The sequence below is a fragment of the Astatotilapia calliptera genome, chromosome 1, assembly GCF_964374335.1.
Source record: "Astatotilapia calliptera chromosome 1, fAstCal68.1, whole genome shotgun sequence".
Taxonomy (NCBI): Eukaryota; Metazoa; Chordata; class Actinopteri; order Cichliformes; family Cichlidae; genus Astatotilapia; species Astatotilapia calliptera.
The window spans coordinates 28,148,892-28,168,109 of NC_137422.1; the positions used below are offsets into that span (position 1 = coordinate 28,148,892).

Genomic DNA, 19,218 nt, shown 5'->3' on the forward strand with positions numbered 1-19,218 from the left:
TTTTGAGAGGCAGAGCTCATGAGTGTGCTGCAGTAAAATAAAAGTTATTCTACCACAGACGGGAAGTGTTTAATCTTTGTAGTTTTGTTATTAAACCGCATCTGTTTTATATTTTAAAATTCAATCCAGCCAATCGTTTCTTCCTTACCAGTTTATCACTTTAAAACTTTGTCTTTCCCAAACTTCTGCTGTTCAATTTGATTTTTTTTTTCCATCTAGCACGACACCAAACAGCATATAGCTAAACAGGAAATCAGCTCTTTCTGTGTTTTCTGCTCTCAGGATATTTTGCCACAGTCCACTTCTTCATTTTAGCCCTGCCCCATTTTAGCCCCCACACAAAAACAGTTCATCCCTCCCCTCTGCTGCTTTGGCTGGAGTGATGAAAAGTTTCACTCGATTTTAAGGAGTCGATCATTTCGATTCAGCACATTCCACAGAGTGAAAGTGTTTATAATTAGTTGAAAAAGATTTTTGTTGGAAGATGTATGTCTGTTCTCATGCATGTGTACCTATTTACACATTTGAATATTAATGTACTTAAAATGGAAAAAAATAACAATGATCATAATGTCCACCTGATTGTTCAGTACATAAAACTGACTAGTAAGTAAACACTGTAATGAATAGTTCACAGTAATTCACAGTAAAAAGTAAAACCCTTCAGCTACACAGAAATGAGTAAACACTTTGGAGGAATGGGGAGAAAAAGAGAAAAACACTCCCAAAAATCTCAGAGTTCAAAATGATGTGATCGTCCAGAGATTACCCTTAAGCTGCTCCAGATATGAACCTGATATGAGGAGCTTCCACACTGAACTACAGCTCTGACTGCACAGCTGCCTACGGTCTGTTTTTTCTCTTGTTTACTAGCTTTCTTTTTGCTTGGTAAAAAAACAACTTTATTTTGTAGTCAGTCACTTCAAAATGAAGTACAGTTGTAGCTTAAAGCAGACACGCTTTTGAGTGTCGGTGGATTGGTGGAACAGCAGATTTTCCTTTTTTTAATAGATATTTTATAGTACAGTACTTCTGCTTATGTTGTGAATGTGCTTACTGTCTACAGTTGCTCAGTTTACTTACAGACAACAAGCTGAAGCACCAGGCAGCCAGTCTATTGGACTATTGTTGGTCAGTTGCTAGTAGCTAATCTGTTGCAGACTCCATGCTATTTCAGCAGCATCTGTAGCATCAGGCTTTTGGGCTTCTCAACAAGCTTAAATGGACTCCGGGAGCTTTTATCTCCTAAGATACAACTAAAAATTAATGCTGTAGTGTATAATTATGATTAAAAGTGAAAAAATATTTTGCTGTCATAAGAAGAAATCCCATTAGCTACACACATGCTGCCAGAGTTTTTCAGATGATAAATCTGACATTTGATACATGCATTTGTTAAGAATTGATTGAGAATAATGATTGTGAACCATTGTGTGTTAATGGGTTAGATGTCTGCTGAGCTCCTCTCAGTGAGTGATCCAGGTGGGAATAATGGAAATCCTCAAGGCACCTCAGTGGGGGGCACAAAACCTTTACACCGCTTCTTAAAGGGACAACCCAAAATTATTGGTGTAAGACACTGACACATACACAAATGCACATGAATGTTTGTTGTTTTGTTTCATTTCAGTATCTTTCCACATTTGAGAAGAACTTGAGGCTTATATTGCCACAGAAAATAAAACATAGCTAACAAAATCATGCTAAACGTTGTTTATGTTTTCTCCTAGACAATTGTGCTGATCTTGGGTGCATCCTTCTTTATCATATCCGTTGCGATCACGGCAGACTCCCAGATGATGGATGTATGGACAGTCATCCCACCAGGCTTCCTGCTGGGGACACTGGTTGGTAGTTCAAGAATAATAAAGAGTGCCTTGGGAAGTTTGACGTGACTCAATATTTTTTAACTTAACATTAACTTAACATTAACTTAAGAAGTATTAAATAATCAGAATTTATATTGCACTTTATTTTAGTGTCAGTGTTTGCTTTCCTGTCACCTTACAAACATCCAACACATGGGATATGTAATAAATCTGTCTTTCTCTCTGTCTTCTCATAGTTAATCATATGTGGAATTACATACATTTTGGCACAACATAACACCACCAAGAAAACAGTAAGTTCTACTGAAATATGATGAATGTTATATTATAGCAAAATTATACTAGAACTAGAAATTGAACAAGAGGTTTCTTCAAATAAAAGTGTTCATGGATGCCTTAGAATTTAATATTGCATTATCGTCAGTGATTTATAGTTTAATTTATAGTTTGACTTATATTTGAACATTGTTAATATCTTAACACCTGTGAAGATAAATCACACCTTTACTGCTTCCATAGAAATAAACAGGGTATGTAGTGCTGCAAATGCACTTGATTAATAGAGCATCTCTGTAAAAGTAGATGTTTTTGGCAGTTTGCTGGTCTGGAGCATTCAGATGTACAGTATGTTAACAACAATCTTCACTATGTGGACATCATATAATTCACCCCAAAGTCAGATCATGCGACAAACAAACTATACTACAGGTCTTTGTTAGCATGTTAAATGTTAACTTTTATGACAGTACAACTGGAAAAAGACTGAAGGAGAATAGTTTGTTTGGAAGGGTTTCCATTAGAAAGCCTTTTCACAGCAAAACCTTGGACACCAGCAAATCTACAAGAAAGAAACTGGGAATAAAAATACTTGAGGTGCTGAAATGGTCCAGCTGAGTCCAGCTGAAATTCTGTGGCTGGACCTTAAGAGAGCTGTGCATAAACAAATGCTTACCAACCTCAATATAATGGGATTTTTTCTTAAGAAGTTTCTCAGAACCCTAACCCTTGAGGTTGTGATTTCTTTATCACATTTTAGTTGAAGTTATTGCTGCTAAAAGTGGTTCTCATGTGTACTCAGTTTTTCACAGAACTGCATAGACTACAGTGGAATTTATTTGTTTTAAATGACTGTGTATCACCCCCATCTTTGTCTGTTGGTGTCTGCAGGTAACCATTTCGTTATCTCTGAGCATTGTCTCCATACTGGTCGCATGCTGGACTTTAATACGCATCCTGCCTGACATAGAAGCATATTCCTACCACCTAGATTACATCTATGATAATGGAACCTTTTCATTTACTGAACCAATGGAAAATCGCCAGGTAATTGTTTTATCATATTTCTCAGCCTCAGGTTTTATGTCTCTGTTATTGTTATTGTTATTTACCTATCTTTTGGACAGCATGATGTATTTTGACTGGAGCTTTAAATTTAACTAATTAAATTCTTAAATGTATTAAATTAAATATAATATAGCGTTAAATGCTACGTAACAGTGTATTTCATTTCTTTAATGTCAACCTTTTTTTTTTTTTAGCTCATGGGATTGGCTTTGGAAGCAGTTTTTGTGTTCTACACTTTTGTTGTAGCGGTTATTTTCATTGTAATGTCAGCTCTGGCTGGCATTGCCCTGCGATCCACAAAAAGCCAGGTAAGAGGGCACACTGCAGTCATTGCTTAGTGTTGGGAATGTCCTACAAGGAACTTATTACCCAATATTTGTTTTAAAAAGTTGCAAAAGGTCAAGTTACGCTAATTTTTTCTCCTCCTTTAGGCCATTGTAGTGATGACTGCTGCATCGCCTGATTCGTCAGTTGAATAGCAAACACAAGAGGACTGTCTGAAGTGTGAAAAATTAAGAGAAGAAATATATATATACTGTATAAACAAACCCTTTAGTTTTAGTTTGCTGAAGCGGCAGATTCAATGCATCGTTTTGAAATTGCATGGTGTATAACCTAACATAAACTTGATAAATCAATAAGGAACAAATTAATAATCTGTTTCATACAAGTATGGTTCATATTCCATGTCACATGCTAATATTATCCTTAATAAACCAAATTTATGTACAAATGTATTTACTGGTCCAATTTACCTTAATTAATTAGATATTGCCATTTAATTCTGTTGGGGCACCTCCTCAACTGAGTTTTAGCAACTATTCTGATGGTTCCTTATAAAATTAATACAATTAATTAATTGCATTATTGCATGTGTTGCACCTTTTTTCATATTTCCCTACTAATTGTATTTGTTTGTAATGTGTGCTGATATATGTGTGTTTGTATGTTAGTAAAGAAACAGAAAGGAGATGCAAGAAAGACACACACACAAATATTTTTAAGGTATCGTAACATTTTTCATGAAACCTTTTAATGCAGTTAAAGTACAATGTTACATTCTTATAATATTAAAGTTAAATGATCTCAAAATTAATTACATCTTTTTTATCAGAAATGTTTGTCTTTGTCTCACTTTGCAGTTTGACTTCCAGTGTTCTTAGATCAGCTGGTTGATTTTATCTGGAGACTGCTCATCTCACAGCTAATGTTTCAAAAGCCATAGAGCCCAAACTATTACATTAGTATAACAAAACAATATTAACAGTCCTTATTAATCATAAGTACACAAGTAAATGTCCTACAAGGTTTTTTTTAGCATCACAAGTTAATAACCCAACTTTAAAAAAAAAATTAAAATAGGCGGGAACTTCAGAACATGAAAACACAATCTTAGGAACTTAAAGCACCTCTCATAAATTGCATTGCCCTTTTATTTATATATGTATTTACCTATCAAAGGTACCAATAGTTCATACCAGGTGTAAGATACCAAATAATATGATCCTTTTTCACCCTTCTGTCCCTAACAGAAATATTTTGGAATAGACCAGACAGAACATGCACAGAACCTCATAGCTGCCCTTGACTCGTGTTTCACACCATTGGCACAAACACTGTGACACCCAACAAGCTGTCCTCTCTTACAGGGAACACTATGTGAGACATATAACTATTACATATAGAGACATTCAGAATCACAACACTAAATGGAATGAAGTCAATATTATGGCAAAGATCTACTACACTACTTAATGGCTAAACATGTAAAGTTAATAAGAGCATAGAATATGTGTGTGTCTCCCTCTCTGCATTAGACTAGACAGCTCTGGTACCTGTGGAAGTGAAAGGCCGTGAAAGCAACTTTGGAATATAATGTACCAGCCAGTTAGTTGACATGGTAATACCTTAAATTAAATCACACACAGAGAGGAAATGTCATGGTTCTGGCTACCTGGTGAATGTGAAGTCATTATTGAGTTTTACTCGGTTTGGTCTCTAATAAACTCTATCTGTTTAGATACTAAATGATCTACTTTGTGCATGAGCTGGTATCTGTCTGTTGTTTGGTGCCAGTAGTATACCGCAATCTTTTAGAGTGTTTTACACTGATATGCGAACGCAATAGCTGCCAGTACGGTAAACTGCAAGCCGAACAGATAAAGTAGAGGGAAGCTGCAGAATGGTATTTTCTGTAGATTTGGCCATTATTTTCACATTGTTATTGTGAAATACCAAATATATAAACATAAAATATTCATTTGTTCTACACTTAGTTTGCAGGGAAATGCCACCTTGTTTTCCAGGTTGCTTCTGGGTTTCGTACTGATTTGCAAATCAGTCATACCATATGTTTAGCTTAAAATAGTAAAAAGGGAATATATCAACTGTTAAAAATTGTATACTTTTGAATTTGATGTAAGCAAATGTTATAATGGGGCAATTAAAAAAAAATGGTGAAGAATGAAGGATATGTAAATTTAGGGCTAACAGGAGAATGCTAGGATAGGGTGACATGGAGGAAGACAATGACTAAACAACATGACTGGTTATAAAAGGAACAGAAAAAAGAGGACACATCTTTCAGAGGAATGGAGGAATTCACAACTCTGTAAGAGACAATTTAAGAACAATATTTCCAATTTAAGACACAGCTACATAATATCACTGAAAGATACAGAAAATCTGGAGAAATCTGTGTATGCAGAGATATTCACAAAGGCCAATGGTGACATGGCAGCTAAGCAGAACTGTATTTAAAACCAAATTTGTTCTGTACTGGAAATAACTGCATAGGCTCAGGAATATTTAATCACAAGATTTGTTGTTGCATTCACAAATGTTAGCGGAAAAAAAAAATGCAAAGATTAAAAATGAACATCCTCACATGCACACATGTATATATGAAAAACAAAATCTGCAGTAAAGAGAAGTGGGGCCATGTGGTTTGTTATCAATGCACATTTCAAAGTACTGCATGGTATAGAGGTATATTAGTGGATTAGTATACAGGTTTTGGAATAAGTCCTTTCATCCAAAGGAAAACCTTTTTAAGGAAAGGCTCATTTCAACAAGTGAATGACAAAATAACATTGCAACAATTAAAGAGTCTTTAAAGGCTAAAATCTTTCACTAAGGTAAGAATGGGAAACATATTGCCTTTAAAACTTCAGCATTTAGTTACCTCAGTTGCCAAATACTTATACAGGGTTTCTGATATCAGAGATGATGCATCACTGCCAACATGGCCTTGTCTCGCACTCTGTTCTTAATGTGTTGCTGGCATCAAATTCAAAAAAGCATTTCATTTGATTCATTCTCTGTTTATGCATTTGATATGTTGCCTTTGCACTATGTTCAGTTAATAGATTATTTTATTTAATGGCTGTAGGAAAACAAATTCTCTATACTGAACACATTATGGGAAACAACTCCCACCAGTTTTATTACCTTTGTCAAGGGCGCAAGAACACTTGTTTTTGCTGGTGACAGAAACCAGATATCCCAGAGGTCGGATGAAATGCACAGACTCCAAACAGGAGGGCCCTGCCCTGGTTTGAATCCAGGATGCTCTAGCTGTGAATCAACAGGATTACCTACTGCTGCATATTAAAATGATTAAGATCCACAACATTTATTTTTCTTTACTTTCTTGCCCTCCTACTGTTTTTGCTTATTTAGAATAGCCTATATTAATTGCATTAAAGTCACTAACTTTCATCTGCAAGTTCTGATTTTAAAAATCGAACATGTAAAAAAATTCCCTGTCTTACATATATTTGCAAGACACTAAAGGAAACTGTCATCCTAACACACATTATATTATAATGAAAAATGCATTTCAGTTTCCTAGCTTTTCCTCAAAGTCTCAAGTTGATGAAGCAGGAGGCTTTTGAAAATCATTCCCAGGGGTACATCGCTGATGAACACGCATGTGCTCGGTGACACGGTATTGGCGTGAAAAAGTCATAGGGCAGCGGGGGCAGGGGAAGGGCCTTACACCAAGGTGGCTCCGCACATGTCTATTTAGAGAACCTCGCTGGCTAAAGGAACGGTCGCATAGAGAGCATTGGAATGGGTGGTGAACAGGAGATGACAGATGAGCTGATCTATTGGTTGGCATGCTGGTTGAAAGGCCAGATGCCATGCAAAAAGACACAGAGGGTTGCATGGAGTCTGACACTCCAGGAGGTGAACAGTGTGTCGAGGTAATGGTTTGGTTCTCACCTTCTTTAAGGTTGGAAACTTCAGACACAATGCAAGAATTTTGAATAGTCTCAACAGCTGGACTACTTTGAACAACAGGCTTTCTTTCCTCAGCATTTGTCTTTGCAGCCCAGTGTGTGCCACCCATATCAAGTCTCCCAGTTCCAAATTTAGCCCTAGCCGTAACTGTTTTCATTTCAACAGATGCTACAGATGTTTTTTCGTACCTCTCTGCTCCATCATATGCCCAGATTCCAGTTTCAAACATATCCCCTTTCTCTTCTATGCCAGATCGGTGTTTGCAGGATACTAATAGTTCTGCAGGTCTTGTGCTAATATCCAGAAGAAGAAACTGGTCTGTAGTCTCTGTTGAGCTGTAGTGCTGCTTTAGGGGACTCTCAAAGGCACCAAAGTCTTCCTCCTCACTTGAACCATCAGAATCATCAAAGTGGTTTGAGTGGGAGCGTTTGTCATCAGAACCTCCCTGCAATAAGTGCACATCCTCTTGCATATCATCATGCTGCAGGCAATGATAACGAAGATGTCCATGATAAGAGTGTCTCACAGCACTGTCAACACTGGTGTCAGACATGTTTCTGTCCGCAGGCATTGTAAAAATCGAATGTGATTCTGTGATGTCAGTGCCTGAGGTCTTTTCAGTTTGCAGAGATTTGGGGAAGCTATCAGCATGGAATTCTTTGGTGTCCACCACTGTAGGACTGTAGTTTGAATCATGGTTAGAAGGAGCATTGTTTGCACTTTTGTCAGCTCTGTATATGTTTGAGTACCCTTTCTTTGGTTCATAGTTGCAGTGGCTGTCCTGTATATCACTTTCAGCTGGAACTCTATTAGAGTAACTGTGTTCCTCTTTCACCTCTTCCTCTGGACCTAGATGTTCTGTGTTTAAGTCCTCCACAGGATGAGCAATAAGTGGAACTTCAGCTCTCAGACCTCCTGGTTCTGCTGTTGCTGTTGCCAATTTGCTGACATTGTAGGATTCAAAGAAATCCAGCTGCTTTTTTTTGGTTGAGAAATCATCAAACCTGAGATCAATTTTATGCTTCAATTCTTGACTCCAGTCCTTACTCTGCAGCACTGAATCTTCTCTAAGATTGTGTGTATTTTTCTGAAAGGAATCACAATAAGCATGCTGATCATTATTGTTGGTAAAGTGAGATGATCCTCTGTCAACACATTCATTGCCCTGCATTGTAAAATGATCTGAATCGCTGCTGTCAAAATGAGATCTACCTCCACTGGATTTGTAATATAAATCTTGTAAAGCACATTGATCTAAATTATCCTTGTTATTCAGATTTTGTGTAATAGTGTGTTTTTTATTGTGGCCGTATTCCTGGCTCTGTGCTTGATATTGACGTTTGCATTTAGATGTAATACCTTCAATAATGCTGTCATTTTCTATGCTCGCTGAACGTGAGACTGGAGACCTGCTGGAGTTGCTTGAAGTCTGGAGGGCTGAATGGCAGGGAGACACAGGAGACACATCTGCTAGCTGGGGGATAGCTGCTCTGCTGCTGTGACAGATGACAGGTACTGCCGCACAATATGAATGTGGGGATGAAGATGAGCTCCTCCTATTTTCAGCTGTCCTCACCAGAGTGTCACCTGTGTACCTTTGCCAGATGCCAGCTGGATTAAGCCGATCCTTTTCCGCCTCTTTGTCCACTTTAGACGTGTGATACACTTCAGCAATGCTAGGGACATTCAGAGTCAAATGCTGTGGCGTTAGATAAGTTGCTTGTCTGGCATGTCGTGCATTTGTGCTCCTTTCAGTTCTTTCAAGTATACCACAGGGTGCACTTGGATAGCTTAAAGTCCTTGCATCCCTTCCACTGCAGTGGTCTCTGCTATTTCTACCTGTATCTATTTCTACTTCATCAGTGCTGCAATCCATAGCAGCTGAGAGCATCTGACTTTCACTAAACGGATCCACATTGTCTGAATCCTGATACTGAATATCGCTGTCTGGTGAAGTTGTCATACTTTGTTCACTGGAGATGTTTGTTTTGTCAGGTTTTCTAAAGGTAAAAATGCTGGATGTTGATGGCATATGAGGGGAGGTATTCACAGTTGTCCTATAAGAATTCTTTTCAGCTTCAGCAGAAGCCTCTGCGCCATTTGCAGTGCAAACCTCAGTCTGCTGTTGAGCCCTCAGAGCCTTTTGCAGTTCATCCATCTGCAGGTAGCAGGCAGCTGTGAGCAGACTATAATACTGTTGCTGGCCGTAACTGTAGGGCAAATCCCCTGTGTAAATATAGTCCAAAAGAGGTGTTAATACAGAGTCAGAGAGACATTTGGCCTGCAGCTCCACCAGAGCACCAGCAGAGGACAAGACAGATGCCAACACTGGACTAGAGGCTGCCAGCACACATCTGGGGGAACAAAGAGCAGTTTTGTGGTGAGGTCTGAAATCCTGAACATCGTGTAAGACACACACTGTTAGTATAATCATGATATCATTGGGCAGTTTTATGATATGTATATGTTGGTGTGTTTGTTTGTTATTAGCTTATTTTTCTCACCTGTGTGCGGGGTAAAGTTGACCTGCATTCTGTCCCGGTCTGAGCACAAGGTCACAAAAGTGGCCTTGTTTTCTCTGCAAGTTCAGATAAGCCAACAGTAATGCCGCATGTCTACCAACTTCCTGGGCACAAGGTGCCACCTGGAGAGTACAGAGCAGTAAGTAAAAATAGATTCTTGCTTATTATAATCAAGTGCTAGTACGAACACGTTCATAAAGACACTTGACACAGCATTAATCAGGTGACAAAATCAAATTAATCAAAATCAGTGCATTGAAGCTAATGAGATGATTCCACTGTCCATGTTTGATGAACTAGGGCGGCGAATCTCAATAATACACTTCCTTAATTACCAAATTTTGTCAGTTTATCACTTGCAGTTTGTCACTGCAAAGAGTAAATACACCTGATAATTTTGCTCACACTGCCAAAGCGCCTTATTGCCTTCAGATAAGCGGGGTTACATTTTTGTATCGATTGGATTTGGATTGTATCACCCATCACTGAACAGTGGCAAGGTTAGGTTACTTTGAACAGAAGGAATAATTAAAGTGATCAAAACAAATCTGAAAAAGCTCTGCGTGCTTCCTAAACATTTCACTATCTAAAGCATATTTTAAGGCTTAAAGATTTTGTCCTAAAATGCACTATCCAACAGATGTTAAAACTTAGTAAGGACATGTATTCTAGAGCTTTATGTCCCCATTTCTGCCAAATTAAAGAAAATGTGCACACACGAAGAATATAAAAGCAGACTGCCTTTCTCTTAAATATATAAGCTGTTAAAATCATAAGACATTTCTTTATGAGGTTTTCTAAATTTCTAGAACTACTTTGAGCACATGGGAAAAAATCAGATTTTAAATACACACAGCTGTCAATAAATGTCTTTGTTTCTTGTTAATATACAACAAAAATGCTAAAAAATCTACTCTGAACTCCAAACTTATACCTGACTATTAAACTGATCAAACATACTATTTCAAATGTACATTAGGAAAAATGATCCCTTACCTCCATATTATGTTGGAAGAAAAACAACAAACCTCGGCTGTCTTGCTTGCAGTGAAATGAAGAAAAGAACTGTATATGCAGGATATATAGTACCACTTTACTATCTACGCACACTGTCTCATTCGGAAAACAATCACACGCTTTTCCTATTGGGAGCATGGCGTGACATGAATGGACAGGTGCTTATAAGGAGTGCTAGCGTCTAACGTCAGAATCTCCATAGCCTCTTTTGGGGAGAGGACTGAGACCAGCCCACGGACCAGCCAACAAGATACCACAGAACTAAAGCAATCAGAACCAGTATTTGTACTCACATCAGACAAAAGACAGTGCAAGCTCCTATTAAGTCCCTCATACCCATAATAAAACAGAAGCAGGAAGTATTTTAAGGAGCTTTTATTTTTATTGAGAGGTCAGAGGTCATGGACAGTTATAAAATAGTCTGCAATTAACGTGAACTATAGACATTCAGAGTGCACAGCTGATTTTAATCTTATCAAAACATTAATTACTCTGTTAGCTCTGAGTCTCCACCAGTCTTCTGCTGAAATGGTAAAGTTAGAGAAAAGCATTATGATTAGCACTAAAAAAGAAAAGTGGGATGTATTTAAGTATTTCTATTTGCTTTGATTCTACAGAGGGGAGCTTCTCCAGTGTCAGGACTACGAGCCAGTCCCCCTCAGCTGACGTTTTGTTGACAACGCCATACTAAGCCATTTCTCCACCCTTCCACACCATGTGCCTGTCACGCCTTTCTAATCTCTTTAGCTCTCTAATGTCACAGCCACACCTCCGTCCACAACGCAGCAGGACATTTAACCTAAAAAGTGTGCAGTAGCACTACTACTGCATCACAAAGTAAGTAATAAAAATAAGTCCAGTGGAACTAAAAAGAGGGTCACAACCCTTAATGTCGCAGGAAATGTCGAGGAAGGTCAAGGACTGAAAAATTCTTAGCTGCTATGAAATATTTAAAGTATGAAGAATTAAGTGCATAGTTATTGCATATGCTACAAATTATATTCGTTTTTCAAAGTATACCAAAATATATATATATATATATATATATATATATATATATATATATATATATATATATATATATATATACTGTATTTTTTTAGTCAGCTTCATTATAACATGTTTATAAAAGTACAAGAAAATGGAAAATGAATATTTTGCCAGGTGTTAAAAATGTCCGCTTTAGCATTAGTACTTTTAGTATACGCAATGTGAAGTCATCGAGTGCCACAGTGCAATGTAGGTAAAATAAACAGGCAAAGTATCACAAAATTGTATCTCTTAGCTGGCCAATGGTTGAGGTGCATGACATCACTGTATGATTAATAGTACAACTCCAGCCAGGTGACTCTTAATGCATGACTCTGTGTCTCATGATTTCTGCCTCTCACTGCAGCCGAATTTTAAAAGAATGTCAAAGAAAGCATATACATAGTATGAACAAAAACAGAATTTTAATAGTTAATCGATCTGCCCTATATAGTAATTATTTGAATTACGTAACCGTGCCCCTCAGCCCCTCCCACCCCTTTCTCTCTCAGAGTACCACACGTACTTTAAGCTTGGCACACCGTGGCTTTGAATGTTTCCATTCACTGGGTGCTTGGTGACATAACTCACGTACTGTACTGCTGCATGCAAAGGCAGTGTCTCCCTTGCTCACAGACACAGCTGCAGGTTTTGGAACAATATGATGTTATGGGGCTTCACTCATAAAGCCTCAAAAGGCTAAGGACTAATTTACATAGAAACAAAAACAATCCCATTTATCCCATTCACCTATATTTTATGTAAACTAGTGCAGTAAGTTGCAAATTGCAATACTTGCTAGTCCTGAATCATCACATTTGCATTTCCACATTCATTCAGAATATGAAAACATTCATTTTGTGTTTCCTATTTGCATAAATCATGTAATTAAACTTACTGAAACTAAAGAATACATTTTTTTTATTATTAATGAAGCAGCTAACAACAGATAGCAGAATAACCACATTGCAGTAGTAGCTGGATGTCACTGTGACCTAATCCAAAAACAGGCACCAAAGCAAAATTTCACAAAGAAATTTTCAAGTACTCATAAAACTCTCGACACCAAATACATGGTCTGTTTTTCATCTCTCCACAAGAAGAAGCCTTGCAAAAATACACTGCACAGATCCTGGAATCCATTCGTGACTGAAAATGTCCTTTAGGGCATTATTAGTTGGCTGTTAACCATGGTTGCTGGAGGACATCAAAGCATAATGTTGAATATGTCGTTTGACAAGGTTAACAGAAGAGAAACAACAATCAAAACCAAGCTAGTATAATAGGTTCTTTTTCATTCTTATCTGATAATGGTCTTTGATGACTATCACATGCAGCATGGAAGTAAATCAAAAACGTTTGACTTATTTCCAATAATAATCTCATTTGGCCTGTGCTCCTAGTGGAAAAAAATATATAATAAAAGCAGGGGATCCTCAAAAGCAATCTTCTGCCATTGCATCAAGTAGATTAACATATAGTGGGATCATAGGTATCGTCACATGGCCATTACCAACATCATGGTACATGGGATTTAGAGATATTTCGGTCTCAACCACCTGTCTGGCAAACCAAGACTTTGTGATACACCCATGCATAATCATTTGCGAAACCAAATGAACAGCAAATTCACATGTCACATGTATTCACATGAGTTTTCCAAAATCAGTTAAACTGTGCACATAAGCATTTTTAAGATACAAGTACCAACCAAAGAGGCACGTGCATTCACACACAGACACAATAATGCCGTACCCAGCTGACTACATGCCAATCTTGTTTCTGTAACACATGCAGTACAAGGCTCCAGCTGTTCACTTGTTCCACTTCCAGTTTTACCAATGTAACATCGTCTTCATTTCTCTATTTTGATCACACCCCCAGAACATTGTAGTCATTGCTGCTATTCTTGGCTCTCTGGCATGACACCTTACACACTCATCCCAACATAAACACCCCTCGAAAGGCACAACTGCAGTGTGAACCCAGGAGAACAGTAGGTCTGCTTAGGACTCTGGTGTGATTCAAATTATACTGGAGAGCTTTCAGGATGTGACAGCGTTGTTGGCTTTTGTGGTCTAAAGCATGCCTTAAACTATCAGGGGACCTTTGTTCCATAAATAATCTTTTGTAATAGTATTTAATCTTTATTTATATTGACATGTATTAATATAAACAAATGAAAACATAAAATAAAAATGTTATTGTCCTTGAATAGATAGCAATATCCACTTAATTACATATTAACCTTACAAACATCTTAAAGTAAATAGCTATAATTTTTCATACGCTTGTGAGCTCAAGCTTTTAGTCACTTGAGCCTTTAGAAAAAAGCCTTAATGTGTTCAAAGAAGACAGTAATACTTTCAAAAATATGGATCTATAAGTATGTGGACATACAAACACATTCTATACATGTTTCAAAAACCATAGTCGTTGATGAGATTTTGCCCCACCTTAACTGCTGCTAAGCTCAGGTTGTAATAAGACCAGGCAATGATTGTGGTAAATGTAACATGTTTATATATTTCATTTAATTAAAAGCGCTTTCTAAACAGTGCATAAAAATTAAAAACATTGAGTTAGACTAAGCATTTGATGAAAAAGGCGGAGGAAGAGAATTCATTACACTTTCAGTCAAAGTGCAAACTTGAAGGTCAAGACAGCATCTCTCTTCTATCTATAGTGTTTAATATATGAGCCCTCTTTTTCTGTTTCACAGAGTAAAATAACAGCAGTATTACTCCAATGGAGCACGATTTCTTACAAGTCACTCTGCAACACAATGTCTCAGAAAGAGTCAGAGAACAGATCTCTAGAGCAGTCACATGTCTGGCTCCCATGAATCCCTTCGCTAACCTCTTCACTGTCACAATTTTCTGTCTTTCTCAGCACACACTCGATGGAACCAAAATTGTTGCGGTTGTCTGTCAGCTTTCTTTTGCGGATTGGCACACTTTGTTGGATTTTACTCGCAGGTGTAGGAGGAACAATTGCTTCATTGTCATAGCCACACTCTGACACGTCAATAAATCTTGCTTTACAGTTGATTGACATGCGGTTTAGAGCCTCTTCCTGCACCCTAAGGTGCTGCAGAGGATGTAAACTGTTTTTATGCTCGACTGGTTTCAAGAATTTTCTTTTGGGGGTAAGTTTGTGGCTGTGTCTGCTGGATGTAGTTCTCCACACAAAGTTTTCTTTGACAGATTCCATCTCACTCTGCAAAGCCTGGTCAGCATTACCACAGTTCAGTTTATGAACAGAATTGTTTTTACTCTCCATTTCATGTAAATTTGCATTAAAACTTTTTTGATTGACAGGCTGTGAACTGAATTCACCTGTCACGCTTTTGTACAAGTCAACACATGAGTATGATACGACGCCTAGTTTTACAATGGGTGTGGACTGAGAGGGAGGGACAAAGTCAAATCCTTTTGTGTCTTGTGGAATCAAACTCTCCCTGCATTTACTTTTTTTAAATTTCCCTTTATCTGGTGTTGATTGTGTCACATTCGCATTTTCATAAATCAGATGATGCTCATCTGCCTTGGAAAACTGTGAGCAAGCTTCCATGCCATCACCGACGGCTTCTGCATGCATGGTGAGCCTCTCCGTTTCAAGATTGATCGTGTCTGAGCTACCAAACAGATCTGCTGAACAGTTGTAGGCATCCCCCTCAAGCTGCTCTTCTTCCTCCTTTTGAAAAGACAGTGAACTAGCTGTGCCATCCACCTGATAACACCCATGGGAATAAATGTTTCTATCTTGACTCCTTTTGACAAACAGAAGAGGGTTCTTACATTCTTTGCTGGCTGAATCATGTGAGCCACATCCATTTGTTGCAGGGGTATTAGTGGCATCCAACAATGCTTGCAAATGCCTGTCTGTTATTTGTGCATTTCTTTGGGAAGATGTTTCACTTATTAAGCTGCTGTTTCCCAGGTTATTTCTTGCCTTTACTTCCTTCCAGTGAACATTCTGAACTTGTTTCGTATCTCTATCAGTGTCAAAATCTTTATTGGCTTCACATAAAAACTCTGTCAGACTTTCAGAGAAAGGCAAATCGTTCCAAGCCAATGAGCTTGATGAAAATGTTCTGGTGAGCTGTCCAGTAGAAAACTCCTTTTCTTTGGGGCTATTCTGACAATACTGGGACGGCCTTAACCAAGTCTTTAGGCTAAGGCTGTTTCCAGCTCCCTTCTCAGATGATGGACTCTCATAAAAACTGTGCTGCAATGAGAAAAAAGGAGCCAAGTCCTTTTCCACTTTTTGGTTTTTCTGGCAACCCCTCTGTGCAAGATATGGTGTTACACTTTTGTCAGCCTGACTTCTGTTTTCATCTCCACATTCCTGGGTACTGCAGCCTTCTTCCTGCTCTGCTGATGATGTAACCAGTCCAAGTGATTGCTGCCATGGAGCTGTGGGAGTAAGGGTGCAGTCTATGTAACGTGATCTAGGAAGGAAACAAAAGCTATTATCAATTATCATTTTTGCATGTAATGTAACAGCACCTCCACCCACATGCTTAGAAGTCAATATCAGTAGCTTATGAGAATATGTGTGGTTTTTACTTTGGCTTTCAGAGCCATTTATTGTTATTTTGTAGTCCCTACAAAGAAATAGTACATAGGAGTACATGACTCTCTAGTTAGTAGGGGTTTTTTGGACAGAAAATACAGAAGATTGTATCATTTCTTAATTTCATTACCTTTGAAGTGATCGGGGCAAAAGATGAGAGGCAGATAGTGTGGCATCACTAAAGCTGCTAGTTGGAGAATGATCATGAATGAGGAGCGGGGTTGTTGCTGGAAGACTGGAGATTCTGCTGGTATCAGCAGATACAAGTTCAGATTCAGAAGCTTTCTGAAGAAGAACCCGATAATAACTGACCACGGTGCATCCTCCCATTCCCGTTGCTTTGGGAAGAATCATCTGAGTAGCAACAAACTGTGCTGCATTTTTACTGCTGGAGCCACTTAGAACAGGTCCTCCAAACCAAAGCGCACTTTCTGCTTCCATCACCTAAACAACACAGATGATACCACAGACAGCTAAGCTCAAACAATGCAAAAATAAAGTAAGCATAATTAGAACACATTTTGGACATATATTGATCCTATTATTTTATTTTCTTTAATGGTGAACTGAGAAACTAAAATTGTGAAATGTGGAGAGACGTTTATTATTTAATTGTTGCATAGTTTGTCTTGCTTTTCATGTTTTTTTTTAAATCATTTTATGTTCAAAGTAACAGCAGGAATAAAAAAATATGGACAATTGAGTTTGAGTTAATTTCTGCTGTTTTGTGTGACCAGGAAGTCACTGATTTCAAGTTATATAAAAAGAAAACAAAAAAACCTCCAAACAGCAATAGTGACTAAAATGTTGAATGCCTATTTTTAAGTCTTCATATGTATTTGAATAACTTTTGATCTTGCATGTCACATAATACTTTTACACACGTGATTTACGAATGTACCTTTATACCAAAAATGAAATGTCTGCCAATGAAACAGTCCTCGACTGCCTTCACCAGCAATGTGAGTCTTCTAGATTGTTCCACGGGTCTGTCCAAGTTTTCCACCAATCTATAAAAGACACAAAGCCCACACAGCTCTTCACTTAACCATCAGAGAAGATGTTATGTTCTTCACACGTTGTAGTCATTTGAAACTGACAAAAAACCACTAAAATCTGCACTTTAAAAAGAAGAGGTACAAAACAAATAGCATGTATCCATATTATTAGGTACACCTGTTAAATTTAATACAATAGGACTGCCATTTCTTTCCTTCTTTTTGGGGGGGGTTAATAGAAACTTGCCAAAAATTTTAAATTCTGGCATTTTTGTGGATGGTGGTCCTGGTGTTGTACTGAACTGCAAAGCACTCACTGGTGTTCTAATGTTTTCTCCACCCTCTTATATTCGGAGGGAGGTGTAGTAAACCCTAAGTGACAACAACCAGTACACCAACTCCATCACATACTATGACCTCAACTTATATGTATCCATGGCCTCTGCTTTATCCCAATATATACTCCTAAACCTGGGAAAACATTTTAACAGTTATTCAGTCTTGATAATAGGAACTTGCATTGTGTTTTCTGTACTCACCTTTGTAATTCATTTGCATGAATGCCAAAGAATGGTTTCAAGCTGTTTCCAAATACTGTTATCCCGAATATACGTCCGTCCCGGGCCACCCTCAGTGAGAGACGGTACCTGTAATCCACCTGTTCTCTCAGGCACTTGTAACCACACTTGAAGCATCTGCATCTGTGGTGGGTACACAGAGACGATTGACCAGTATCCATATACTGTCAGGTAACGGAGGTAACATACATTGTATAAAAAAATATTCTAATTTTCTAAAAGAAATCCATTCACTTTTAACTGGACTGTATCTCACTTAGATACAGTCCTCTCAGCACAGTTTCTAAAGGGATTTTCACAATGCTACCGTTTCTCGGCTACAACTGAACCTTTGTGTTTACCTCGTAGTGTCCTGCTGGTCAACATCAATCCTGGAGAAACAGCATCTGCAACACGGATAAAACACACAGGGATCTTGCAGAGACAACACCGCACAATCCACCAGTGCCCGTCTATAAGACATTTCAGTCAACTGAGACACGCAGCTGCAGATAGCAGGCTAACCGCTAGTTAATTACCCACTTAATACATGACTGTTTATTTGATCTGTTTTTGTAACCGAAGGATTTGAGCACGAAAAACTATTACAAACGTTACGAAAAACATAGCAAAGCCCGCCAATATCTAACTTTAATGCCGTCATAGCAAACATGCCCTTTTGCTAACTGTACACAAAATGCTACTTCTTCGTGTCTTCATTTCCATGTTGTAAGTGAGTCAGCTGGAGGATGCACCGCCACCTACTGTATAAGACGATCACATGAAACTACATTTCTTGATGAATCTACGATAATTTTAATAAAATAATGTTTTCAACTACTGCATGATATGTATTTTATTTAATTATAGATATATTAGTAAAACAAATCAAATTAATTTCTGTTAGATACATTTTTTGTCCTTTTGCCTATCATTTTCGTCTAAAATTGGAAAATTTGTCAGAGTGAAGTGTCTGTATTCATTTTTTTCTTCAAATCCAGTCATTTAAGACTTGTTTGGATAACGTGTAAACTGAAGTTATGTCCAGTATGATGATTCAGCAGTGTCTGAAAACAAACTCTACTGCTCACTTTTAACA

The 19,218-nt window shown here is 37.9% G+C and overlaps 3 protein-coding genes across 4 annotated transcripts; 1 reads left to right on the plus strand and 2 right to left on the minus strand.

Annotated features, from left to right (window-relative positions):
• The first annotated feature begins 714 nt into the window (after positions 1-714).
• LOC113024510 (uncharacterized) lies at positions 715-4,269 on the plus strand. The gene is made up of 7 exons (XM_026171659.2): positions 715-848; positions 1,449-1,571; positions 1,731-1,847; positions 2,066-2,122; positions 2,997-3,152; positions 3,368-3,481; positions 3,605-4,269. The coding sequence occupies exons 2-7, from the start codon at positions 1,449-1,451 to the stop codon at positions 3,650-3,652; spliced, it is 615 nt and encodes a 204-aa protein (XP_026027444.1). The 5' UTR covers positions 715-848; the 3' UTR covers positions 3,653-4,269.
• Positions 4,270-5,958: 1,689 nt separating this feature from the next.
• Positions 5,959-11,181, minus strand: LOC113024490 (uncharacterized). Of its 2 annotated transcripts, XM_026171649.2 has the most exons (4): positions 10,937-11,181; positions 9,923-10,062; positions 8,778-9,772; positions 8,385-8,505 (listed from the first exon to the last, which is right to left on the minus strand). In XM_026171649.2, exons 1-4 carry the CDS (start codon positions 11,093-11,095, stop codon positions 8,486-8,488), a joined length of 1,314 nt encoding a protein of 437 aa, XP_026027434.1. In that variant the 5' UTR covers positions 11,096-11,181; the 3' UTR covers positions 8,385-8,485. The 2 variants fall into 2 exon arrangements, with proteins under 2 accessions (XP_026027417.1, XP_026027434.1); XM_026171632.2 differs by having other exon boundaries at positions 5,959-9,772; positions 10,937-11,160.
• A 2,939-nt stretch (positions 11,182-14,120) lies between these two features.
• On the minus strand, positions 14,121-18,863 carry ddias (DNA damage-induced apoptosis suppressor). Its single transcript, XM_026171671.2, has 5 exons — positions 18,482-18,863; positions 18,102-18,263; positions 17,466-17,574; positions 16,695-17,008; positions 14,121-16,439 (listed from the first exon to the last, which is right to left on the minus strand). The coding sequence occupies exons 1-5, from the start codon at positions 18,601-18,603 to the stop codon at positions 14,777-14,779; spliced, it is 2,370 nt and encodes a 789-aa protein (XP_026027456.1). The 5' UTR covers positions 18,604-18,863; the 3' UTR covers positions 14,121-14,776.
• Between the last annotated feature and the right edge of the window lie 355 nt (positions 18,864-19,218).

Excerpts from the sequence above, each read along its gene's own strand:
- LOC113024510 (XM_026171659.2), top strand. The coding sequence starts at position 1,449 with ATGTCTGCTGAGCTCCTCTCAGTGAGTGATCCAGGTGGGAATAATGGA. Across the intron at positions 3,153-3,367 it reads AACCAATGGAAAATCGCCAG|CTCATGGGATTGGCTTTGGA; the intron begins GTAATTGTTTTA and ends TTTTTTTTTTAG. Across the intron at positions 3,482-3,604 it reads TGCGATCCACAAAAAGCCAG|GCCATTGTAGTGATGACTGC; the intron begins GTAAGAGGGCAC and ends CTCCTCCTTTAG.
- LOC113024490 (XM_026171632.2), bottom strand. The coding sequence starts at position 11,095 with ATGCTCCCAATAGGAAAAGCGTGTGATTGTTTTCCGAATGAGACAGTG. Across the intron at positions 10,063-10,936 it reads TCTTCCAACATAATATGGAG|GTGGCACCTTGTGCCCAGGA; the intron begins GTAAGGGATCAT and ends TGTACTCTCCAG. Across the intron at positions 9,773-9,922 it reads CAACTTTACCCCGCACACAG|ATGTGTGCTGGCAGCCTCTA; the intron begins GTGAGAAAAATA and ends TTGTTCCCCCAG.
- ddias (XM_026171671.2), bottom strand. The coding sequence starts at position 18,603 with ATGTCTTATAGACGGGCACTGGTGGATTGTGCGGTGTTGTCTCTGCAA. Across the intron at positions 17,575-18,101 it reads CATGCAAATGAATTACAAAG|ATTGGTGGAAAACTTGGACA; the intron begins GTGAGTACAGAA and ends TGTCTTTTATAG. Across the intron at positions 16,440-16,694 it reads TTGCCCCGATCACTTCAAAG|ATCACGTTACATAGACTGCA; the intron begins GTAATGAAATTA and ends TTTCCTTCCTAG.